The sequence below is a fragment of the Salvelinus namaycush genome, chromosome 3, assembly GCF_016432855.1.
Source record: "Salvelinus namaycush isolate Seneca chromosome 3, SaNama_1.0, whole genome shotgun sequence".
Classification (NCBI taxonomy): domain Eukaryota; kingdom Metazoa; phylum Chordata; class Actinopteri; order Salmoniformes; family Salmonidae; genus Salvelinus; species Salvelinus namaycush.
Genome location: NC_052309.1, coordinates 15394882 through 15421385, shown reverse-complemented (window position 1 = coordinate 15421385; position 26504 = coordinate 15394882). Strand labels below are relative to the sequence as shown.

Genomic DNA, 26504 nt, shown 5'->3' with positions numbered 1-26504 from the left:
TGGTTGACTAGCAATGATCAACAACCAATTTGACAGAGCTTGAAGAATTTTTTTAAAGCATAATGGACATATGTTGCACAATCCAGGTGTGCAAAGCTCTTAGAGACTTACCCAGAAAGACTCATCTGTAATCGCTGCCGAAGGTTATTCTGTGTTGACTCAGGGGGTTGAAAACTTATCTAATCAAGATATATTTGTTTTATTTTTGTAAACAACATTTTATTTTTATTTTTACAAATATTTTTTTCTTACGCTTTGACCGAGTATTTTGTGTAGATTGTTAACAAAACATGACAAATCCATTCTAATCCCACTTTGTAACAACAAATTGTAGAGAAAGCCAAGGGGTGTGAATACTTTCTGAAGGCACTGTATGCCAAGGTGCATTGAAGCTGTTCTGGCTCGTGGTGGCCCAACGCCCTATTAAGACACTATGTTAATGTTTCCTTTATTTTTGGCAGTTACCTGTATATACATACTGTATATCTCAAGTGACTTTCTTTTTGTGTGTTGTTTCAAGTTACCTCTCAGCTAGTATAGTATATCTTCTTAAATTGGCAAGAGCTAACCAATAAGTGTAGGGTGATTTGTATTGTGTATTTTACATAAAAGATGAGGAAAACTGGGAAACTTTTATATTTATAAAGGCATATATTAACATTTAGTTTGTCGTAATGATGAAAATATAGGAACTATTAAAGACACGTAGTTTGGTTTTCTGAATATTTCAGACTTGAGCTCAGGCTAGCTTAGTGTTGTTTTCTTAAAATTTGTGGCTTGTCTTTTAAATTAATAAACTTTTTCTTGTTGAAAATAATTGTCATGGCTGTTGTATCTCAATTAAGTTGTCATAGAGTGGACACACCGAGAAGATGAACGGATAAAAGCAGTGGGCGTGTTAGTGATCACCTGCTGTATGGCGAACGGTGGCGATTCAACATGTAGAATTGTCGGGAAATTAACGGCACATTTTCTGGTGAGAGGCAATAGGACAGCCACCCGTTGCTTAAAGGAAATATCTACTCAAACCATCTTTTGGTCTTTTTTTTCCATTATTCCACAGTCAATACAGTCCCAAAATGTTTTGCATGTCAGCAGTCAAGTTTTCAAGATATATGATACTTAATGTGACAAGTGACACTTGTGGTGTGTTCAAAACAACTGGGAGCTCTGAGAAATAAGAGGTTAAATAATGACGTCAGTGAGCTTCAGGTCGGAAGGTGAGTTCTAGAAAGAGGTCAGTGTTCCCAAGTTGGATGACTTAACTATTTTTCCCAGTCGGAGCTTGAGTTCCCAGTTGTTTTGAACGCTCTGAAGTCGGAGAGTTCCCAGTTGTTTTTGTTAGCTTCTTGAAAATCCTATATGTTTTGCATGTCAGGTTATGTCTTACCAGTGGACTAATATAAAAATACCAAAAGATAATCTGAGTATGCGACCAACGTCCAAAAATCTTGCTCTGTGGGGAGTGATGTAGCTATGTGATAAAACCAAGCAAAGGAATAAAAACACCAAACAGAAATAATACACATTCAATATAATACATTTTATTTCCATTAATAGGTATTAAGGTAAAGAATGAGCACTGCTTCCTTAGCCTACATATAACTTTCTTTAAAACATGATAGATGGTCATAATTAGGTAGCAAAATGAGTATAAAATATTGTTATTTATAATTGTAAACTGACAAGTAATCCAGACCCACATGATTGCTAATATTCTCAAATCCATAATTGGGGACCAAATGCAGAATCTGGTCTTAAAAACATGTATTTACAAGTTTCACATGACTGCTATGACCATTTACACCTTTCATATGGGTCCATTTGGTATCAATATGGCTTCAGACTTTCCTCCAATATCTCTAAGGAATGTCATCACAAGTCCAGGGCGGGACGATAACAGTATCGCAATACTCGTTAGCGTCATGGCAAGGAAACAAAACTCAAAGCAGATTTAACTTCTTTAGGAAAACAGCCCTATGGTTGAACACAAACATGTTGTCATCCAGAGTTCAATTTATTTTTTCTCTCCAAGCTATAGCAAAATATTTTCCATACAGCAGGTTTTTAAAAGGATCAAAGAGTTTGGTTTGCTTCATGTTTTCATTTTTGCCATAGAAAAAAATATTGCGATATTGGTATCATCACAGCCCTTAAGTCAATTCTTCCAAGTCATGTTTACAGAACTTATAGTGGTGGAGATAAAAATGGACCGAAACTGAAATGTACAACCGCCATCTGTCTAGACATTGAGGCATCTGAAATATTAATTTAAGTCAGTGATGTGAACACCATCTTCCAAAAGCTCTGGCCTGGATCACACTCATTGCTACAAAAGCTGAATATTCTGAGACACACATACCTACTTTCAAATATAAATGTGGAAACCTACCTCACACTGCATACCGAAATACATTTTCTAAACAATCAACATACTGAAAACAAGCACATGAAAAGCAAACCAATAAAGTGCTAATTTAAGCTAATGTCATTTAAAAAACATAGCAAACTCAAAAATACAGTATATAAACTGACATGAATAGGAAGGTATGAAAATAGATATTTATGAATAGAAAAAACATAATGAAAAGCATCCATGAGTCATGACTGTGTATCCTGATTGAGGCGAGTAGAAAACGGATTCATGAGCTGGTATCTTCAGAGCGGGAACTCTGGCTGGCTGTGATGCCAGCGGGTAGAAAATATAAATCATATATATTCCTCTGCTCTCATCCCATTCAGCACAGCAGATAGCGGGATGATAGTTAAGATGGACTAGCCTACGGGGCATGGGCAGTCCATCAGTCAGTTCAAGGGATGGCTGGCTATGGACAGTTCGTGAACGTGTTGCCGCTCTATAACTCAGTCCAGAGGCTGGGGGTCAGCGATAGGCATGGTGTGCAGCACCTCATCCAGTAGCTGCAGGGCCCGGTGGAGATGGATCTCAATCCAGCACGGTGTCTCCTTGATGCTCTGCCGGGGGTAGTCAGGCCCCCAGCCCTTCACAAAGCTCATTCTCAGTATACACAGCCTGCGCAGGTCGTCCACTCCTATACCCGCAGCCGCAGACATACCTGGAGGAAGGGGGTTAAAAACACTCAGTGGTTAAAGGTTGTAGTTTAGTGCTACATATCAGACAGAATGAATCACTCAGTTATTCACTACCTACTCAGGGGAATAAAGAGTTTCATATCTGAGACAGTACATACACTTCCCCATTTCTGTGAGGTCCTGAGATGCTATGAGACAAGACAAATGGATATATTGCTGGGCAGACAGGTTAAAGGATGAATAGTATGTAGAGAGACTCACTAATGGCGGGGGCGATGCCTCCCACAGAGCCCGGCCCGGGGATGTTTCCAGCCACTGCTGCTGCCTGTGCTGCGGCTGCCGCCTGGGCTGTGGCTGCCTGCTGCTGCATCTGCCTGTGGCACTGACGCAGGTCAAACACCTGCACATCACAAGGGGGAAAGGCAGGGTTAGGGCCTACACACAATAGGGTAGAAGGGATAGGGGTTCAACGAGGGATGGGCATCTGAAATAATTTCACTATTTGAATCATATGAAATATTTTCCAGATATCCAGATTGTCAAAATTAGGGCTGTGCCGAGTACTCAGACAAAACAAGTATGGTAACGGATATGGAGAATGTTACAAATACGATTATGACATGAGTATTTTTGGTAATTATGTGTTCAGAAAAAAGTAATTTTCAGCTGCCAGCACACATCTCTTTCACTCAGTGTGAAGCACTGTGCACTCTAAACAATTATTGGCTAGTTCTACGCTACGGTCACAAGACACAGGCCTCCTAATTGTCCCTAGAATTTCTAAGCAAACAGCTGGAGGCAGGGCTTTCTCCTATAGAGCTCCATTTTCATGTCTGCCTACCCATGTGAGAGACGCAGACTCGGTCTCAACCTTTAAGTCTTTACTGAAGACTCATCTCTTCAGTAGGTCATATGATTGAGTGTAGTCTGGCCCAGGAGTGTGAAGGTGAACGGAAAGGCTCTGGAGCAACGAACCGCCCTTGCTGTCTCTGCCTGGCCGGTTCCCCTCTCTCCACTGGGATTCTCTGCCTCTAACCCTATTACAGGGGCTGAGTCACTGGCTTACTGGTGCTCTTTCATGCCGTCCCTAGGAGGGGTGCGTCACTTGAGTGGGTTGAGTCACTGACGTGATCTTCCTGTCTGGGTTGGCGCCCCCCCTTGGGTTGTGCCGTGGCGGAGATCTTTATGGGCTATACTCGGCCTTGTCTCAGGATGGTAAGTTGGTGGTTGAAGTTATCCCTCTAGTGGTGTGGGGGCTGTGCTTTGGCAAAGTGGGTGGGGTTATATCCTGCCTGTTTGGCCCTGTCTGGGGGTATCATCGGATGGGGCCACAGTGTCTCCTGGCCCCTTCTGTCTCAGCCTCCAGTATTTATGCTGCAGTAGTTTATGTGTCGGGGGGCTAGGGTCAGTCTGTTATATCTGGAGTACTTCTCCTGTCTTATCCGGTGTCCTGTGTGAATTTAAGTATGCTCTCTCTAATTCTCTCTTTCTTTCTCTCGGAGGACCTGAGCCCTAGGACCATGCCTCAGGACTACCTGGCATGTTGACTCCTTGCTGTCCCCAGTCCACCTGGCCGTGCTGCTGCTCCAGTTTCAACTGTTCTGCCTGCGGCTATGGAACCCTGACCTGTTCTACTTGTCCCGACCTGCTGTTTTCAAATCTCTAGAGACAGCAGGAGCGGTTGACATGCATATTATGAATATTAGCTCTCTGTGTACATCCAAGGGCCAGCCGTGCTGCCCTGTTCTGCACCGATTGCAATTTTCCTAAGTCCTTTTTTGTGGCACCTGACCACAGGAGTGAACAGTAGTCAAGGTGTGACAAAACTAGGGCCTGTAGAACCTGCCTTGTTGATAGTGTTGTTAAGAAGGCAGAGCATCGCTTTATTATAGACAGACTTCTCCACATCTTAGCTACTACTGCATCAATATGTTTTGACCATGACAGTTTACAATCTAGGGTTACTCCAAGCAGTTTAGTCATCTCAACTTGCTCAATTTCCACATTATTTATTACAAGGTTTAGTTGAGGTTCAGGGTTTAGTGAGTGTTTTGTTCCAAATACAATGCTTTTAGTTTTAGAAATATTTAGGGCTAACTTATTCCTTGCCACCCACTCTGAAACTAACTGCAGCTCGTTGAGTGTTGCAGTCATTTCAGTCGCTGTAGTAGCTGATGTGTGTAGCGTTGAGTCATCCCTATACATAGAAACTCTGGCTTTACTCAAAGTCAGTGGCATGTCGTTAGTAACAATTGAAAAATCAAGGGGCCTAAACAGTTACCCTGGGGAATTCCTGATTCTAACTGGACTATATTTGAGAGGCTGGAAGTAACACCCTCTGTGTTCTGCTACTTGTCTAACTCTTTATCCACATTATAGCAGGGGGTGTAAAGCCATAACACATACGTTTTTCCAGCAGCAAACTATGATCAATAATGTCAAAAGCTGCACTAATGTCAAAAGCTGACAATTTCTTCACCTCTTCCACACTGACTTTACAGAATTCAAAAGTACAATTCTTGTCTTTCATCAGCATTTGTTGGTGACATGTCATCCCTAAGTTTGCTTATCTTGCCAATGAAAAAGTAATTTAAGTAGTTTGCAATATCAGTGGGCTTTGTAATGAATGAGCCGAGTTGGCTTTTCCCCCCCAAAATTTCATTTAAGGTGCCCCAAAGCTTTTTACTATCATTCTTTATATAATTTCTTTGTTTCATAGTGTAGTTTATTTTTCTTTTCATTTAATTTAGTCACATGGTTTCTTAATTTGTAGTACATTTGCCAATCAGTTGGGCTGCCAGACTTAATTGCCATACCTTTTGCCTCATCCCTCTCAACCATACAATTTTTCCATTCCTCATCTAAGCTTTACAGGAATATGGTTCTGAATATAGACCGCAACAGCGCCCCCGTTGGCATAACCATGTATTGCTACCACTGTATCAAAGGTATTATCTAAGTGAGTTTCAGAGTCAGAATATGAATGTCATCTGTTACAAGCAAGTTATTGACTTCATGGACCTTGTTTCTTAGGCTACATACGTTAATATGGGCTATTTTTAGCACTTTTCTGGGTTGTTTGTTTTTAATGCTTTACTGGGAAGTTAATCAGAGGTAGACTTACTCATGTTATTTACATTGGAGCTGATAGTACAGGGTGAGCTGCATAAAGTGGTCTTCCTACTATTGCACACCGCCTCAGTGCTAACAGTGTAACTCTGGTTTATAGGCTCATGATTACTGCTTACAATAGCTGTAGGATAAACAGATGTATTTGGTGCAATTAGGGGTACATAAATTAAATTACTTACATTGTGTTTGCCAATGCCCATAAGATCATGTGCATTATGACGACTCATTGTCACAATGGTAGGGATTAACTGAGCAGGTCTTGGATCATTTACCAGTCATTGTTTCAACGCAGCCTTGAGTCCAGGAGCAAAGATGATTTGGATGGACTCCATCATTCCTGTAGAGTATCTTCTGTTTCCAGAAGGTGTCAAAGTTATCAATAAAAGTGACTCCAGCAGAGCTACAGTAGTCTTTTATCCGTGCTCCTGGGTAGCACAGGGTTTTTGCCTTGGGGACCGAGGGACCGAGATGTTTCTCACCATAGAGCTGCCTATGATGACAGCTGGTGATGTTGAATGGGTCAGTCTCTCAGGCAGCCTCGAGGTCTAGTGAGGCTGGGAGCTCCGAGGATCTGAACCCGAAGGTAGAAGCCACCGGATCCGATCTTGATTGGGGAGCCACCAAGGACGAAGGCACTAGAACCTCTGGCTCCAGGGCGGCAAAGCGGTTTCTGGTCTGTGTCAGTTCCGGGCTCAACATCTCCATGGAGACCCCCGTTGCCAGAGGATGCTTTCTTTGACTTCCACGGCGAGTGATATACCTCCATGGCTGGTTGGGTCGAGAACAGCTCTGTTCTCCAGGGAAGGGGGAGACCCATTCTGGCATGGAACCCTGCCTAGCACCGGCCAGTCGGCTGTGGAGAGCCGACACGGCAGTGAAACTTCCACCAGACCAGAGCAGCGTCCGGCTACTGGGGTGGAAGAAAAATAAAAAGTAGGTGGGCGTGGGTTCCCCAGTAGTTTATGTAGGTTTGCTTCTTGCTTGCTAAGAGTAGCTACTTCGCTCCTGTAGTCCTCCGCAAACAAGCAGTTGCTGTCGTTATGTCGTGATCCAAGCCCATGCTTGCTTGCTATTATTTATTCTCGCTTAGGCATGTTCACCGAGCGGCAGATTATTAGAAAATAAAAATAAATGTAGATAGTTTATTTTGATCGCACAAATGTGGCATAAGTGTTGGGAGAGAAAAGCTTTGCTCCTCTCCAGAGTGAAACAAGATATGGGACAAGCGAATTAGCCTACCTTTATCTAAATCTGTCTGGAATAAATGCAGGGAGTAGTAGCCAGCCATGCTATTTATTAGCCTATTTTGTTGATAATTTAATAGGACCAATTAAGTAAATCATGTGCATTTTGATCTGTCGGTGTCGTTTGCTAGGCTTGGGCGGTATACCGTCTATCAGGGTATTTGGAAAAAGCCACGTGATGGGTTTTCAATACCTTCAAAACTATTTAAGTTTCTCTATGAATTTGAATATTTGTAGCTACTTTTTAAAGTTAATACCTGCATTCAACTTGTGCAATATGTAAGGAGATAAAGCAGATTGCGTTCTTCATTTCACCTGTCACATTATGAAGCTTAACATAGTTCTCCAGAACAGTTGAGCCAGTCACCTGTTTGTTTGTAATTAGCACAACGGGAGAAAGCGGAAGCTGGTGAGTCCATAGCGTTCTGTCTATTGGCGACACTAAAATCATGTTTGCCATCAGATATATTTCAACGTCTTTCTGCCAGAAGTCAAAGGGCTCTGGATGAGTAATTTTTTCCCTGTGCTTCCTACTAGCATTTTCTTTTTCCTCTGCTCCGCGTACAGATGCTGCTCTTTCTTCAGAAAAGCATGCATCACAACTTTGTTCACTTGCACAATTTCTCTCGTTCACTTTTGCTTGTAAATGTCCACACATTCGGTAGCTACTAGCTATGCTTGTATAACTTTGAGCTGGATGACTGTCTTTGCAATTAGTTTGTTCGTTTTCACGTGTTAGCATTTAGCTATGTGATTTCGCTATTAGTTTGTGCTAATTTTGATAGCATTCTGGTAATAGAGGACTTGCGTTTTTAAAGCCCCCTTGTGTGCTATGCCGGTAATACCGTAAATCCTGGCATGAGATATGAAAATCTGGATACCGCCCAAGCCTAACGTTTACCTTCGAACAATGTGTGTGAATGAGTGAACGAACACAACGATGCGCTCTGAGTGATAGAGCAGTAATGCGCACTTGAGGTACAGTACCAGTCAAAAGTTTGGATACACCTACTCATTCAAGGGTTTTTCTTTATTTTTACTATTTCCTACATTGTGGAATAAAAGTGAAAACACCAAAACTATGAAATAACACATATGGAATCATGTAGTAACCCAAAAAATTGTTATACAAATCAAAATATATTTAATATTTGAGATTCTTCAAAGTAGCCACCCTTTGCCTTGACAGCTTTTGCACACTCTTGGCATTCTCTCAAATAGCTTCACCTGAAATGCTTTTCCAACAGACTTGAAGGAGTTCCCACATATGCCAGTCATCTGGTGCAGCACTCAATCACTCTCTTTATTGGTCAAATAGCCCTTACACAGCCTGGGAGTGTGTTGGGTCATTGTCCTGTTGAAAAACAAATGATAGTCACCCTGCGCAAACCAGATGGGATGGCGTATCGCTGCAGAATGCTGTGGTAGCCATACTGGTTAAGTGTGCCTTGAATTCTAAATAAATCACTGACAGGGTCACCAGCAAAGCACCCCCACACCACCTCCTTCCTGCTTCACGGTGGGAACCACACATGCGGAGATCATCCATTCATCTACTCTGCGTCTCAAAAGGACACAGCTGTTGGAACCAAAAATCGCAAATTTGGACTCATCAGACCAAAGGACAAATTTCCACCGGTCTAATGTCCATTGCTTGTGTTTCTTGGCCCAAGCAAATCTCTTCTTCTTATCGGTGTCCTTTAGTAGTGTTTCTTTGCAGCAATTCTGATTTACGCAGTCTCCTCTGAACAGTTGATGTTTAGATGTGTCTGTTACAATTTCTGAGTCTGGTAACTTCATTAGTTATCCTCTGCAGCCGAGGTAACTCTGGGTCTTCCTTTCCTGTGGCGGTCCTCATGAGAGCCAGTTTCATCATAGCACTTGATGGTTTTTGCAAGTGCACTTGAAGAAACTTTCAAAAATCTTAATTTTCCGTATTGACTGACCTTCATGTCTTAAAGTAATGATGGACTGTCATTTCAATTTGCTTATTTGAGCTGTTCTTGCCATAATATGGACTTGGTCTTTTACCAAATAGGGCTACCTTCTGTATACCACCCCTACCTTGTCACAACACAACTGATTGGTTCAAACGCATAAAGAAATTAACCACAATTAATCCACAAATTAACTTTTAACAAGGCACATCTGTTAATTGAAATGCTTTCTAGGTGACTACCTCATGAAGCTAGTTGAGAGAATGCCAAGAGCGTGCAAAGGGTGGCTACTTTGAAGAAACTCACGTTTTTATTTGTTTAACACTTTTTTGGTTACTACATGATTCCATGTGTTATTTCATTGTTACGTCTTCACTATTATTCCACAATGTAGAACATAGTAAAAATAAAGAAAAACCCTTGAATGACTAGGTGTGTCCAAACTTTTGACTGGTATCATATATGCTTTACCAGCATTTAAAACACACGTACGGGTTATCCAATCACAAGTAAATCCGATGAGTATCAAGTGTGATAAAAACTGATATGATTACGAGTATGACAAGATCAGCACCCCCTAGCCGAAATATGTTTTCACTTGTTTTAACCTGAGCACTTATTGCTGCAGGAGGGCGAGATGGTGGCTCTCGGCTGCTGCTTCAGTGGGCGGGGGAGGGGTCGCTGTGTGTGAGACGGGGGAGCAGGGCAAGCAGAGAGTGAGAGAGACTTGTAGCTGCCATTGGTTATTTATCATCCCATCTGATAGTGCTGGTCTTGACTGCACAGTAGACAAGCTAGCCAGCTAGCTACTACATTTTGCTGTGCTTTCTTTCTCCCTGTCCTAGTCTACAAATAAACACCCACAGCCTACCTGTTGGCCTAATCCCTCTCATTTAGCTCACTTTTAATTGAGTCATTTTAATTCCATCTTGCATTGATTAAAGATCTCTCACTTCACTTGCTACACATTGAGCCTCTGACTGTAGTGCAGCTTTGATTGGCCGACCAAAACAACAAGCTACACACTTGAAACACGGGTGTATGTAAGTTACCGGGCATGCATGTCATAAAAATTACATTAAAAGGTTTGTTTTATTAAATTCAAGGCCCAGTGCAGTCAAAAACATGTTTTCCAGCGCTCTATAAATATTTCCACACTATGAGGTTGGAATAACATTGTGAAAATTATGATAATGCCCTTTTAGTGTAAGAGCACTTTGAAAAGACCGCCTGAAATCTCAGTCTGTTTTGGTGGGATGGAGTTCTGGACTACTCACTCAGACCACTCCCAGACAGTCTTAGCAAAAATCTTACTTGAGAAATTGCTCTTTGCTAAGAAGCTATTTGTTTATTTTTTTTATTTTTATTTGAAACAAATCACAGTAAGTTACTTAAATTGTTACCCAGAAATTATTTGATAGAGATAACAGCAGCTGCATTTGACCTTTAAGAATTTAAAAGGCTGTGGCAGCGAATAGGGAGTTTTCAACCCGCCCTGCCGGAAACCACTTTCTCAAAGCTACGGATCACGTTCTGTGCATTTGTTATTTTACGCAACAAAAAATCTACGTAGCTGTGCTCACTTCCCCTCCCTTCATGTTTCTCTCTTTACTCTCTACCTCTTCTGAACCATGATGATGTAGCCTACTGTATGTCTCTGCCTCATATTTCTGAACGGCTGAAATAAAAACCCTGCAGCGATTTGAACAAGCATTCAAGGCCATTATGGAGGCTACAAGCTTCTGTCTGTTGTAACGGATATTGCAGTTGCACATGCAGGACACAGTCCCTATACATTGCATTAGAGAAAAAACAATCTGCGTTTTGTGTGATGTAGGCTAATCTTTATAATTGCTGTCATATTGTAGCCATTAGCCAGAGTTGTTGAAAAACAACACTACTACTTTGACTGCCTGCCTCCTGCTCAGCCAATGTTGGCAATGGTAATGAAAAAATGAACATTCAATCGCTAATTACTGTGTGTGTGTGTGTGTGTGTGTGTGTGTGTTGCTTATGTGTGATATGCTACCTAGATAGTTGTATGTAACTCCCCACGTGAGTTTTGCATTGGGGTAAAAAACGATCTGCGAGTTTGTGCGAACATGTCTTTTGTGTACAACATGTAAATAAATAGCTGCATTTATTAAATAGCTGCAACTCCTGCTGAGAAAACAACATGAAATCGCGCTTATGCTCAACAGCCTAACGAGACATGGAATGCAGTAGTTGGAACATGTCGACCATGTCCTTTATTTACAACATGAAGTGTGTAGGCTACACCAGACAGGCTTTCATCGCCAATCAAAATGCAGCGGAGCACTGAGCTGCAGCTATAAAGCTGGCGTAAAAAAAATCCTGCACAAGCGCAGAAATCTCAATTTTTTTGCTACGACAAATCGAGTTTCCAGAACATCTGGAACCGTAGTCACTTCAGAATTTAAAATGCCATGGTATATCCTTGTACGTAACAATGGCAAATTGATCATTTAGTTTAGACCAAGCCTTTTCATTGTTGAAATAGACCAATATTTTTTTCTCTAAAAATGTATACTTACAGTGCATTCGGAAAGTATTCAGACCCCTTGACTTTTCCCCACATTGTTACATTACAGCCTTATTCTAAATGTTCCTCATCAATCTACACACAATACCCCATATTGACAAAGTGAAAACAGGTTTAGATTTTTTGCACACTTAAAAACACACAAAAAACTGAAATACCTTATTTTAGAGAAGTATTCAGACCCTTTGCTATGAGACACGAAATTGAGCTCAGGGGCATCCTGTTTTCATTGATATGTTTCTACAACTTGGAGTCCACCTGTGGTAAATTCAATTGATTGGACATGATTTGGAAAGGCACACACCTGTCTATAAAAAGGTCCCACAGTTGACAGTGCATGTCAGAGCAAAAACCAAGCCATAAGGTCGAAGGAATTGTCTGTAGAGCGCCGAGACAGGATTGTGTCGAGGTACAGATCTGGGGAAGGGTACCAAAACATTTCTGCAGCATTGAAGGTGCCCAAGAACACAGTGACCTCTGTGGAGATTGGAGAACTTTCCAGAAGGACAACCATCTCTGCAGCCACTCCTCAGTAAAAGGCACATGACAGCCTGCTTGGAGTTTGCCAAAAGGAACCTGAAGGACTGTCAGACCTCGAGAAACAAAATTCTCTGGTCTGATGAAACCAAGATGGAACTCTTCGGCCTGAATGCCAAGTGTCACGCTTTGAAGAAACCTAGCACCATCCCTACGGTGAAGCATGGTGTGGCAGCATCATGCTGTGGGGGATGTTTTTCAGCTGCAAGGACTGGGAGACTAGTCAGGATCGAGGGAAAGATGAACAGAGCAAAGTAGAGAGATCCTTGATGAAAACCTGCTCCAGAGCGCTCAGGACCTCAGTCTGGGGCGAAGGTTCACATTCAACGCGACAACGACCCTAAGCACATGACCAAGACAATGCAGGAGTGGCTTCGGGACAAGTCTCTGAATGTCCTTGAGTGGTCCAGCCAGAGCCCAGACTTAAACCTGATCTAACATCTCTGGAGAGACCTGAAAATAGCTGTGCAGCGACGCTCCCCATCCAACCTGACAGAGCTTGAGAGGATCTACAGAGAAGAATGGGAGAAACTCCCCAAATACAGGTGTACCACATCTAAGACTTTCTTCAACAAAGTACTGATTAAAGGGTATGAATAATTATGGAAATGTGATATGTTTATTTTTAATACATTTGCAAAAATTTCAAAACCTGTTTTTGCTTCATCATTATTGGATACTGTGTACCCATCCCTAGGTTCAACAGTCTAAAACGTAATGGATTTTAACCTGTTTTGAAACAATAAACCTTCCCAAGTAGTCAACTCTCAACTTTGTGACAACAATAAGAATATAAGTATAATAATATTATTAATAATAAATAATAATAAGTACAAAACCTCAATGGAATACATTAGAATAATACTGAAATAAAATCTGTCACCTTGATATAGGCGCTGGGGTAGATCTTGTGCACTGCGTCTCCAGGGGCCCGTCCTGCCTCCCTGTCCAAGTAATAACTCTGCACAAACACTGCATGATCGCTAAGGCAACGCACCCACACGTCACCTTCCCCTTTACACTCCAGCTGCACCCCTTTACCAATGTGAAGTCTAAAGCCAGGAAAAAAAAAAAAAAAGACAGAGACAAACTGTAAAAAAAAAAATGTAAAAGCCTTCCCATTTTGCTAGTGTATTTTTCCAAAACTATGGATGATGTTCTGCTTAGCCATTTCATTTAGCAAAGACATTAAATCATTCCTTGTTCTATACATCTTTCCTCTTTGATATGGTAGAGTACCTAGCTCTCTCGATGGCCTCTGTCCTGTGGACGTTGCTGAGCTGGCCCAGGCAGAAGCGGTCCCCTCCTGAGGGATCCACGTACCCGTCCACTGTCACCGTGGGGCAGCTGGCCGGAACCTTGAACGTCTCCCCCACCTGAACATCCATCTCAAAGTAGGCAATGGAGCACCAGTAGTCAGGGGCTGGAACAGAACAAGAACACCACATTCAATTCACATGGTGTCTGTACTATTTCACAACACATACCGGATCAAATGGGGACACATACCGTACATACAGAACTAACTCTCTGAGTAACGTTTCACATAGACTCACCCGGGTGATTTGAGATGGGGGGCTGGAATGCAATCTCATTGTTGACCATCCCTGGAAGAGAATGTCATGTAATTAAGACAACGGTGCTGTTTGGTGTAGTTTGTACTGCTCAGCTCAAAGGAGTACAAATGAATGTCGAATGACATAACATTGACTATTTGACATTATATGTGCACATTTACATCCTTTCTGGGAAACAGCTCTTTCCTTTTACAAGAACTCAATTTTTGCATTAGTTCAACGTTAGCTTGTTGCTTTGAGGGATATAGAATCTGTAAGGCTCAGATGTTGGCAGCACCCTTAGATATATGCCCAGAGAGGGGGGATAACACAGCCACTCACAGTAGTGTGGGGTGTGGGGCATGGGTTGGTGGTGCTGCAGGTGCCCATTCTGGTGGTGAGGCACTGAGGGGGTGAAGTTCCCATTTCTCGGCCAGCCTGAGGCGGCATCTGAAAGCAGAACATTCACCAGTTGCATCAGACCATAAGCACAGATAGAAAATACCATGAGCTAAAAATAACTCAATCACACAACACATACCTAATCAACTATAACAACGGACTATGGTCACAGGACTGAGAGGAATTCTATAACTGACGAAGGAGGAATTAACCCCCTAGAGAGGCAATGTGGTAATGCTGAAAAGCTTTTTGAGAAAACATCCAGATTCTGAGAAGTAAATGGGGTTACGGTGAAAAGCAACAAGGAAGGAATTTGTGGGCTGGCGGAAGTACAGAGTGTACAAAACATTAGGAACACCTACCTAACATTGAGTTGCACCCCCCCTTTTGCTCTCAGAACAGCCTCAATTCGTTAGAGCATGGACTCTACAAGGTGTCGAAAGCGTTCCACAGGGATGCTGGCGCATGTTGACTTCAATGCATAGTTGTGTCAAGTTGGCTAGATGGCCTTTGGGTGGTGGACCCTTTTTGATACACACGGGGAACTGTTGAGCATGAAAACCCCAGCAGTGTTGCAGTTCTTGACACACGCTGTCAAGAACTTGCGCCTGGCACCTACTACCACACCCCGTGCAGACACTTAAATATTTGATCTTGCCCATTCAGCCTCTGAATGGCACACATACACAATCCATGTCTCAAGGCTTAAATCCTTCTTTAACCTGTCGCCTCCCCTTCATCTACACTGATTGATTTAACCGGCGACATCAACAAGGAATCATAGCTTTCACCTGGTCAGTCTATTATTATTTTGTATTTTGTTATTTAACTAGGTAAGTCAGTTAAGAACCAATTCTTATTTACAATGACGGCCAAACCTGGACAACGCTGGGCCAATCGTGTGCCGCCCTATGGGACTCCCAATCACGGCCGGATGTGATACAGCCTGAATTCGAACCAGGGACTGTAGTGACGCCTCTTGCACTGAGATGCAGTACCTTAGACCGCTGCGCCACTCGGGAGCAAATGTCATGGAAAGAGTTCGTAATGTTTGTTACACTCAGCGTAGGTTTCCATTGTCATGGTCTATGGAGGGCAGATGAATGTGAGTGCTACCTGTAATGATTGTTTGAAAGTGCAGGTCATTTATGTGATTGTTAGTGACATAGGCAGTGTGAGTGCTAAGCTGTTATTTTTAGGCTGTTGGATGCAGGTGCCCACTCACTTTAATGGTGTTTGACAGGGCTGGGGTCAATTCCATTTAAATTCGGTAAATTCAAGAAGCAAATGGAATTAACCCCAAACTTGGTATTGTATGAAATGTGGAGGGCCAAGTGTGGGTGCTTACTGTGATGGTATGTGGCACTCTGTGCCAGGGGGAAGCCGCTCTGCCCCTGTGAAGGCCCTGGGCCTGGCCTTGAGGATAGCTGCCGCAGCCCTTCAGTGCTATGGCTCCCTGACAGAAGGCTAGTGGACTGGGCTACAGAGGCAGGAGCAGGATGGGCCAGAGTGAGTGGGTAGGAAAAACATACACACACCCAGACACTCCACAATACAGAGACACACAAACAAAAGTGATTAGGAATGACACCTCAGAAAAAGGAAAAAGCTTCTCAGCATGACCCTGACTGGGGTATGAGGGAGCCACTGTATCCTGTATTTATGTCAGGAGCGTATTCACCACAAAATGAAGTGTTACATTTAAGGGGAGTAATGAACTGCAAGACAGGGGAGGGTTAAACACAATGCAGTATCTCACTTGAGGCTCCAGCAGCGAGGCTGGAGAAGGCAGAGGTAGAGGCTGAGCTGCTGCCCTCAGGGGGAGGGAGCAGAGCCGAGCTGCTGAACAACTCCTGGGGACCCCCTGGTCTGGAGGGCTGGTGCTGGATGGTCTGGTGGTGGCCATCCGCACCAGAGTGAGATGGCTGGTTCTCAAATTCATACTCATCTTTGACCATGAGTGTGCCTGGCAGGGCAGGGAGGGTGAGAGGGTCAACGTTTTGGGGAACTTCACTTGAATCCTCTGTTGTGAACTGCAAATTACTAGTACAGGGCAAGACCCTTCCTTACCTGAGCTTGAAAGAGTCAGTCCTGAAAGGTCTGTGAAGAGAAGTAGAGGGACACAAATAAGATCCAACTTAAAATTCAGAGGGGTTAAACAACAGTATTCAAGAGAAAGGAGAAAACAAATCCCACTCACCAATCCCTGGTGATACCACCCTCTCGTAGTGGTATGGGTTAACACACACATTGTCAGCTTTGAGGTCAAAGGCAAACTGGCAGTATTTCACATGCTTCAGTTCATTCTTGTGCAGGTCAGGCCACCGCCACAATCTGGCATAGATCACATGGGGGAAGCCTTTACGCCCTGCGACCTGAGAGCAGAGAAGACGTGTTATGAACTAAGCACAGCAGTCATCTGAGAAAATAGTTCAGCCCGTAATGTGAGTGTAATATCTTATATCCATCAGCAAGTTGGTATTCATTAAGCACCAATGGGACTGAAACAGGGAGGGACTACCTGAACTTGTCCAATAAACACTTTTTTTGGTGCGCTAATATTAAATGACTCTGCTACCCCATTACCTGCAGCCGTCCATCCAAGGTGCGCTGTATGGTGACACACTTGCTGGGGTGAGCTCCGTTGGTGGTGATGGCTGTGATGAGAGAATCTAGCTCATCTTTCTTCTCCTTCAGTTTCTTGACAAGGCTCTCGATGGCTCGCTTGGCGAAGGTCTCGCTCTCTCCACCCTGTCTGTGGCACATCAGGCTGTGCACGATACTCAAGCAAGCGTCGTTGCTTGTGGGGGTGTTTGTGATCGACATCTTGCTCACCGTTCTACAGTCTCTATTACTTGAAGTTCAATCTTATGTTTAATTCTCACTCTAGGAATGAGTCAAACAATCTCAGAAGCCTTTTGCTAGGGCGAGAAAGAATGGCATGTGTCCTGTTCACTCTACATAAGTAGGGGTGTCCAGGACAGTCTGCAGTAGGGGAGACAGAAAAGATTGTTAGTTGTACTAGCTTACTACTATTTCTGTGATTTCACATCAATGCAGAAAAGCATTGCCTGACAGCAAATTAATGATGCCGACAAAACGTTAGCTAGCTACTTTTCTACAAAAACTTAAGTTTTATTACTTAGCTACAAAAACAAATTAACGTTGCATAAAACGCGTCAAATCGTGTCTAAGGGACTACAAAATACCTATCAGTAGTAAGCTAACTTAGTTGACATTTTGGGGCGACAGGTCGCTTAGTGGTTAGAGCGTTGGGCCAGTAACCGAAAGGTTGCTGGATCGAATCCCCGAGCTGACGAGGTAAAACGCTGTCGTTCTGCCCCTGAACAAGGCAGTGTTTCCCGGTAAATAAAGAATTTGTTCTTAACTGACTTGCCTAGTTAAATAAATAAAGGCTAAAAAAAATGGTATTACATCTTGACACATTTCCTAACAGCTAGCTAAGTAGGCTAACGTTAGTCGTTTACAAATCCAAGGATGATGTGCCCCGTGTGGTTAAATTGTAATAGTCAGTGGAAACTACATACAAGCAACAAATAGGTTATAGCTATCTATTTATCGGACTTAAAAATACACACATTTCTTACCTGGGTCTCCAGTGTTTAGTACAGCCGATTAGCACATAGCTAGTTACTTTAGCGATAGCTAAAGCTTGCTAACGTTAACCGTCAACAAAACCAGTGTTTTCTGAATCGAATTTCGAGCCAATACTCAATTATCTTCTGGTTATGAGATATTATGCGACTGTATTTTACGTTTTTCAATCGTGCCAGTGACTGAACAAAACCAACATGTTTGCAATATACTCGTAAACAATGCTATAGCGCCAGCTACAAAAATAAACTCCCTGCAACGCCCTCGCGACTCCAGTGAGTGCATCGCTCCAGCAATGCCACTCATGTCATGTCATGTCAGCAGCAGGGGGCGCATGTTTTGTGAGCGCTTTGCTCGAGCTCAGAGGCCAGGCTGGTCGGCTAAAAGTTGGCCCTAGGGCTGATAAGATCAGTTGTGGTTTCTTATCGTTTGTATGTGTTCATTTGATTTTCCATTCATAACAGACAAATGTAATTTAAAATGTTAAACCTGTCTACAAACTCATTTAAAAGTGTTTAGTCCTGTGAGGTCTGTTAAAAACAAAGAAATGCCGGCATCAGTTCTGCTCCTGGTTGTGTATAGCCTAGAAATGTATATTTTTCCCTTTTTTACCAGGTAAATTGACTCAGAACACATTCTCATTTACAGCAACAACCTAGGGAATAGTTACAGGGGGGAGGAGGAGGAGGATGAATGAGCCAATTGGAAGCTAGGGGTTTTTAGGTGGCCATGATGGTTTAAGGGTGAGATTGGGAATTTAGCCAGGACACCAGGGTTAACACCCCTACAATAAGTGCCATTGGATCTTTAGTGACCACAGAGATTCAGGACACCCATTTAACATCCATCCAAAGCAGCCTACACAGGGCAATGTCCCCAATCACTGACCTGGGGCATTGGGATCTTTTTATTTATCAGAGAAAAGAGAGGCTCCTACTGGCTTTCCCATCCAGGACCAACCCTGCTTAGCTTCAGAGGCAAGCCAGCAGTGGGATACAGGGTGGTATGTCATTTGTTTTAAGTCAAGGAAATGTACCATAGGTCTATGTGCATATCAACACTCTGGAGATTTGATCTGGAATTTAATTCAACAACACCATATGCCAACCATGTCTTCATGCTGCAAAACAGTTTATTTTTCCTGAAGATAATTAATTGCCACAGGATTAAATGTCAAATGAAATTGACAAAATAAATAACCATCATAATTCATAAAGTGAGTACTCTGAAATAATATCTGAAACAGCCCCATAGGTAAGTACAGTATAGTTGTGATTCACAAATGCATGGCAGTGAAGTGCAAATCTGGACTCAGTCATTCAGCGTTATTCCATAGAGGTTGTCTCTCCTTCAGTTCACTGACAACAGAAACTGGGTAATGATGTGACATGTGTTTTTCCATCTGTCCTGTAGACAAAGCCATGATTAGGTCTGCCGAGTGGTCATGTCAGACAAGGGAGGTGGGAGGCAGTGGTGGGTAGAGAGAGAACGTCCAATACAGAGAGGTTGGCTGGGGGGTGGATTGTCCATAGAGATTGTTGGTGTTGGGGCCCAGGAATCTGACAGCACCCTCTCCCAACTGCTCACCACTTGGAATGGTGTCTCATCCTGAGTGATGGTCTACAAGTCTCCAGGCCCTGACACCTCTTTATCACCATCACATTGAGGTGGGGAGGGGGAGAAAGCGGCTCGCGTGGCATGTGGCTTTAGAAGGAAGTGTGATTGTGGGGTGGGAGGGAGTGTGAGTCAGACTGTGGCAAATAGATTACCCCATAAATAAGTGGATAGAATGGATTTGAAACAACCATTTGGTTCTATGGACATGGACAGTATTATGTATTCAGGAAAAATTACATTTAGCAAACAAACTTAATCTATGGCTCTGTGCATCATCTGTACCTTTCTGCTTCTGTTTTCTACAATTGGAGAGGTTTGATGTATTGCAGAGACAAATGTGATCTGCAATAAAGAAAAGTAATGACACTTTTGTATTGTTTTTTTTTGCTTTCACATTCTCTTCTCTGACTTAACACTCTTGAAAGGTTGTCCATATAGCAAGTTCATTGTTCAGTGCCCTTTTTGCACAATGCCACTCTATTCAAAGCAATATTAATTTCAGGTTCACTTCTGCTGTAGTGCACTTGTATTCTTGGCTTGTCTGCATGCCTTTAATGGAGAACCTCAAACAAAGTGTAATCTCTAACACATTTCACTAGGCTATGTCTAGTCAATCATGGAAGCACACAGGGTTGGGGAGTAACTGATTGCGTATAATCGATTACATGTAATCTGATTACAAAGAAATGGTAACCATAATCAGTTACGTTACCAGCAAACATATTGTAATCTGATTACAGATACTTTTGAAAAACTAGATCACTTCTTGGATTACTTTTACATTCAGAAAGGGTGTTTGCGGATTATTATATTTTTTTTACAATACAGTATGCTGTCATTGAAAATAAGAATTTGTTCTTAACTGACTTGCCTAGTTAAATAAAAAAAGACACCTTTCTGTTTTCTCAATGATATTCAATTCAGAATTGGAAAAAGACGCAAGTTTAAGTTTGTTCCACCTGAGTGAGTCTGACCTCAAGTCAGAGACCTCTGATGACACACCAAATGTGTTTGATGGATAATCTTTGTCTTCTTCTAATGCCACTTAAGGGGAAAGTAATAAAAGAGTAATCAGATTACGTTACTGAGTTTGGGTAATCTAGACATTACATTACTGACTGCAATTTTGGACAGGTTGATAGTAACTTTAACGTATTACATTTAGAAAGAAACCTACCCAACCCTGAAAGCACTCACATTTGTAATAAACTTCAAACACAATTTATTCTGCTCTGCTTTAGAATACGCCTCTTTGTCTTTGCATGTAGGATATATACGAGTTATCTGTTATAGTTTTTCTTTCATTTATAATATACACTGAGTGTACAAAACATTATGAACACCTGCTCTCTCCATGACATAGACTGACCAGCTGAATCCAGGTGAAAGCTATGATCCCTTATTGATCACACTTATTAAATCCACTTCAATCAGTGTAGATGAAGTGGAGGAGACAGGTTAATGAAGGATTTTTAAGCCTTGAGACAATTGAGACGTGGATCGTGTATGTGTGCCATTCAGAGGCTGAATGGGCAACAAAATATTTAAGTGTCTTTGAACGGGGTATGGTAGTAGATGCCAGGCGCATTGGTTTGTGTGAAGAACTGCAACGCTGCTGGGTTTTTCACATTCAACAGTTTCCCGTGTGTATCAAGAATGGTCCACCACCCAAAGGACATCCAGCCAACTCGACACAACTGTGGGAAGTATTGGAGTCAACATGGGAGAGCATCCCTGTGGAACGCTTTCGACCCCTTGTAAAGTCCATGCCCTGACGAATTGAAGCTGGATAGGTAACATTTTGTGTGTGTGTGTGTGGAAGGGGTGTTCTTAACGTTTTGTACACTCATTGTATAATGATATATTATAACAATATATGCCATTTAGCAGACACGACTTAAGAGTCATGCGTGCATACATTTTACATATGGGTGGACACAGGAATCAACCCCACAATACTGACCTGGTAAGCGCCATACTCTACCAACTAAGCCATACAGGACCAACCATTTAAACCAAGAGCTACTTAAACCAATAAAGTTTTGTGCATATCTGACGGTACATACCAATATCGCCAAAATGAAAGTCAAATGTATGATTACAAACTACAAAGAACAGCATGATATTCACATTTCACTTTTTTTTTCTTTTGTTTTAAATAATTATATTGCTGGCATTCTAAAATAGCATTTATATAATATCAATATAATAACAAATGTACTTTTACAAATGGCAAATGTACATAATTGAATGCACATACAGGCAGGACCCTCTTGCTCTGTCATCTTCCTATTTACGCCTCCACTGTTTATCTTTGTCATACAATGTAGTTGATGCTGCAAAATATAGATATAGAAATTATTCATGGCCTTAATATGGTTTACTGTATGCATTCTGTTTACACTATACTGTATGTCTGCTAATAGCTCACAAAGCAAGTATCCTTAATGATTGCAGAAATGTATTATTTTCAAATAGGCACTTTTGATCTGATTTTCTTCTTGATAGTGAAATTGATGACCACTCAGTCTACGTTAATCCACAGTCTCTATACCTCTCTCCTGAACCTACAGTCAGTTCTATGACTATCTACAGCCGCATTCTGACACCACCATGCCCTCGTACTTGTGCATGTAGGTGACCACTCCTCCGTCCTCGACGTAAAGGAGTGAGATGGGCTCTAGCTTGGTGGGAACACAGCAGGCTGGTGACGCCTTCTGTGGAATCTTACTGCTCAGCCGACTCTGGACAATGGCGTGCTTGGTAGGCGAGACCTCAGAGGTCATAGGGTAGTTGCATACACCATTGCACTCATAGGCTTCATAGCCCAGGGGCTGTATGACCCAGGTATCCCAGCCAATGTCCTTAAACTCCACATAGAGTGGGGTCTTCTTACAGGGGTCACCCTTGGTGTTGCGGCGGATTCGGGGAGGCGTGTCGTAAATGAGGTTGGAGTGCAGTTGCATGAGAGTCTCCTCGTCCAGCTCCTCTCCATCAGTGTTCCTAGCATCGCTCACAGCCTGGTACCCCCAATTCGCCTGTGGACTCGGCTCCAGGTCAGCCGGCAGGTCATTCTCATGTTCTGTAAACTGGTTGAGCTCCCGCTTGTCCTCCTCACGATGGTCTCTGTTCTGATCATCTGAGAACACAATCACCACTGGCATGTGTTTACCATCTGAGCCCATGTCAACATCCACATCAACCAACTCTTTCCTTCCATCCTCTTCTCTGACCTGGGGGGTCTTCCCACCATCAGAACCCAGACTTGCAATGTGGACCTCCAGTCGGTGGGTGGAGCTCTCTGCCTTCCACCAAAGGTTGACCTGATGGGTCAGGTCGAAGGTAATCCAGGCATCGTCTTTACCGTAGAATTGCCGGGTTGCCAGCTCCTCCATTTCCTCCATTTTGTCTGTCTCCTGCTCATTCCTTCTTCCGTCCCTCCCCTCTTCTTTCCTCCTGTGCCCCCCCTCGTGGATCTTGTAGATGGTCACCTTGCGGTCAAGGCCGGCATAGCATCTGCGATCCCTCTGAACCAGGGTGTAGAGGCGGAGCTCGGCGGTGAGGATGTGCTCGTGGTGGGGGATGGAGATGTTGAACAGCAGGGGGTGTGTCCTCACGCCCCTGACCGTCACACTGTAGAAGGAGGAATCTGGAATTAAAATATCAATGAAGGTCTGAATTGGGTTTAGACTCAAATTGGATTTAATCAATTTGATATTAAATAATGCATCAATAATAAGGCTTTTAATTTAGCTCTTTTTTATATGGTTAGAATGAATTGCAATCATATCATGTAATTTGACTTCAAGAAGAGGAAATAAGTAACTGTTAAACCAATTACAATTTAATAAAAGTTTCTTTAAGGGCAAATATCATATTTAATTTTTGTCAAAATTTAAGGCAAACTCCATAACACTTTTAATTATTTAAAGTTAATCTCAGTTATCCAAACAAAGAGTGATTTACAGTTAGTCAAATCTTAAGTTCTCTAAAAGAACAGCTGAGTATCAGTGTACATTTCTAATATACTTTTTAAGTTGTATTGGTCAATAGATTGTATAGTGCTATTGTTCTCAAGTTAATTTGAGTTGCTTTATAATGTTAGCTAAATAAACAATTAATCATAACCAAAGATAAGTTTTTTCAAAATGATGAAAAGTTAAACATTTAAAAAACAATGTCTTCAGACAAATATAAGTACATGTTGTACCTTCATTCTTGAAACTACGCACTATGTTGGCAGAGGGCATGGCCGTGCGATCGTTGGAAAAGCGGTTGTACAGTTCCAGCATGTATTCTGGTGGCTCTTTACGGGCCGCACGGGGCCTTGGCCGGGGGCCCAGCTCTGTGAGGTTCAACGTGGACAGAAACTGACCCTGAAAGTCCTGCATGTCCAGGTCTTCATTCTGCTCCAACATGGAGGTATCCACCAGACTTCTAGCCCCAGGGCCCCTTCGAAACTCCTCAGGTGACATGATGGGACTGCCCTGGCTCGAACCAGGCAGCAGCAGAGGCAGGAGGCTCAGAGAGTAGATGTAGCCCAGTATGGAGAACACTGGAGTAACCATGACTGCCTGAGTCAAAGGCAGGTTCAGGTCCAAAGGATGAGTATCAAGTATGGAAATAGAATAGGATCCTCAGCAGAGGATACCTGCGGAACAGTTCCACCCTATCCAACGGCAGTTTGTCTCGGGGCTGACAGGGTGGTGTGGGGGTCGAGGGAAAACAGCTTTGTCCTTGTTGATCTTGTGATTGGGTGCAGAGGGCAGGGCGGGATGTGTTGTCCACCTCACTGTGCTGACATGTTGGAGATGTCACTTGGGCTCTGCTCGCACCCTGCCTCTCTCTGGGCCAGCCGGCCTGCTGACGACCACTAACTCCAACTCCACTCATCTTCTATCTACCGCACCCTGCCTCTCTCTGGGCCAGCCGGCCTGCTGACGACCACTAACTCCAACTCCACTCATCTTCTATCTACCGCACCCTGCCTCTCTCTGGGCCAGCCGGCCTGCTGACCACCACTAACTCCAACTCCACTCATCTTCTATCTACCGCACCCTGCCTCTCTCTGGGCCAGCCGGCCCGCTGACGACCACTAACTCCAACTCCACTCATCTTCTATCTACTCATTTGCGTGTGTGCTTTCTCTGGTTGTTCATGGACCACTGCTGATGGGAGACTTGTATACACAACTTTCAGCTTAAATTCTCTTTAACCTACAATGTGATATCTGTTTCTTTATGCTTGTAGGATAAACTTTGTATTTATTTATGACATCTGAGTGAGGGCACTGGATATCAGCATTCATGTATTCTCTTGGAAAGAGTAACCTCTGGGATAACCTCTCAATCTCGTTGGGTGATGCAGGCTGAAAAGGGAATTAGAAAGGATCATAACTCGTAACACTGTCATTAACAATCTAATGCAGTGCTGCAGGTGTCCCACAAGAGGTCAGAGTATATCCAGAGACCATAGATCCATGACAGCGCTTTCCTTTCTTCAGGTTACTGTACAGTACACTGAGTCTACAAAACATTTATGCTCTCTCAATGACAGACTGACCAGGTAAATCCAGGTGAAAGCTATGATCCCTTATCAATGTCACTTGTTAAATCCACTTTAATCAGTGTAGATGAACGGGAGGAGACAAGTTAAAGTTTTTAAGCCATGAGACAATTGAGACATGGTTTGTGTATGTTTGCCATTTAGAGGGTGAATGGGCAAGACAAAATATTTAAGTGCCTTTGATATGCTAGTAGGTGCCAGGTGCACCGGTTTGAATGGTCCACCATCCAAAGGACATCCAGCCATCTTGACACAACTATGGGAAGCATTGGAGTCAACATTGGCTAGCATCCCTGTGGAATGCTTTCGACACCTTGCAGAGTTCATGCCCCAACAAATTCTGCTTATCAGTAGTTGTCATATTCAACAATAAACATTAGTGTGTCAATACACTTCTTGATTAGATGTGTCGTGACATTTCTTGATTAGATTAAAAACGAATTAATAAGCACCATCTAAAATCTGCAAGAGCAATTACAAAACTTCAAATTATCTTGATAAACAGATATTATCTATTGATTGACATCTCACAGCTCATTTTAATGAAGCCCTCTGTGGTGTAGCCTACCTGCTGTGCTGCATAACGACAACCTCTGGGGCATTGGCATTTCATTGGGCAGACACCTTCATAGTGCTCAGTGCAGTCCCTCCGTACTTACAGTACCAGTCAAAAGTTTGGACACACCTAATCATTGCAGGGTTTTTCTTTATTTTTACAATTTTCTACATTGTAGAATAATAGTGAAGATATCAAAACTATGAAATAACACATATGAATCATGTAGTAACCAAAAAAGTGTTAAACAAATCAAAATATATTTTATATTTGAGATTCTTCAAAGTAGCCACCCTTTACCTTGATGACAGCTTTGCACACTCTTGGCATTCTCTCAACCAGCTTCATGAGGTAGTCACCTGGATTTTCAATTAACAGGTGTGCCTTGTTATATGTTCATTTGCAGAATTTATTTTCTTCTTAATGCATTTGAGCAAATCAGTTGTGACAAGGTAGGGGTGGTATACAGAAGATAGCCCTATTTGATAAAGTCCATATTATGGCAAGAACAGTTAAAATAAGCAAAGAGAAACGACAGTCCATCATTAATTTAAGACATGAAGGTCAGTCAACCGTCAAGCGTTATGATGAAACTGGCTCTCATGAGGACCGCCACAGGAAAGGAAGACCCAGAGTTACCTCTGCTGCAGAGGGTAAGTTCATTAGTGTTAACTGCACCTCAGATTGCAGCCCAAATAAATGCTTCACAGAGTTCAAGTAACAGACACA

The 26504-nt window shown here is 42.6% G+C and overlaps 2 protein-coding genes across 3 annotated transcripts; both read right to left on the bottom strand.

The window, feature by feature from the left end:
* Nucleotides 1-1524: 1524 nt before the first annotated feature.
* LOC120045007 (mothers against decapentaplegic homolog 4-like) lies at nucleotides 1525-18302 on the bottom strand. Of its 2 annotated transcripts, XM_038989811.1 has the most exons (12): nucleotides 18031-18302; nucleotides 17009-17407; nucleotides 16623-16797; nucleotides 16493-16522; nucleotides 16182-16388; nucleotides 15771-15902; nucleotides 14363-14470; nucleotides 14021-14071; nucleotides 13704-13887; nucleotides 13348-13516; nucleotides 3313-3451; nucleotides 1525-3074 (listed from the first exon to the last, which is right to left on the bottom strand). In XM_038989811.1, exons 2-12 carry the CDS (start codon nucleotides 17246-17248, stop codon nucleotides 2863-2865), a joined length of 1647 nt encoding a protein of 548 aa, XP_038845739.1. In that variant the 5' UTR covers nucleotides 17249-17407; nucleotides 18031-18302; the 3' UTR covers nucleotides 1525-2862. The 2 variants fall into 2 exon arrangements, with proteins under 2 accessions (XP_038845739.1, XP_038845740.1); XM_038989812.1 differs by lacking the exon at nucleotides 15771-15902.
* A 3937-nt stretch (nucleotides 18303-22239) lies between these two features.
* Nucleotides 22240-24222, bottom strand: LOC120044234 (bone morphogenetic protein 10-like). The gene is made up of 2 exons (XM_038988840.1): nucleotides 23865-24222; nucleotides 22240-23303 (listed from the first exon to the last, which is right to left on the bottom strand). The coding sequence occupies exons 1-2, from the start codon at nucleotides 24220-24222 to the stop codon at nucleotides 22240-22242; spliced, it is 1422 nt and encodes a 473-aa protein (XP_038844768.1).
* Between the last annotated feature and the right edge of the window lie 2282 nt (nucleotides 24223-26504).

Excerpts from the sequence above, each read along its gene's own strand:
- LOC120045007 (XM_038989811.1), bottom strand. The coding sequence starts at position 17,248 with ATGTCGATCACAAACACCCCCACAAGCAACGACGCTTGCTTGAGTATC. Across the intron at positions 14,072-14,362 it reads GCCCCACACCCCACACTACT|GGATGGTCAACAATGAGATT; the intron begins GTGAGTGGCTGT and ends ATTCTCTTCCAG. Across the intron at positions 3,075-3,312 it reads AGGCATCGCCCCCGCCATTA|GTATGTCTGCGGCTGCGGGT; the intron begins GTGAGTCTCTCT and ends CCCTTCCTCCAG.
- LOC120044234 (XM_038988840.1), bottom strand. The coding sequence starts at position 24,222 with ATGGTTACTCCAGTGTTCTCCATACTGGGCTACATCTACTCTCTGAGC. Across the intron at positions 23,304-23,864 it reads GCGTAGTTTCAAGAATGAAG|ATTCCTCCTTCTACAGTGTG; the intron begins GTACAACATGTA and ends TTTTAATTCCAG.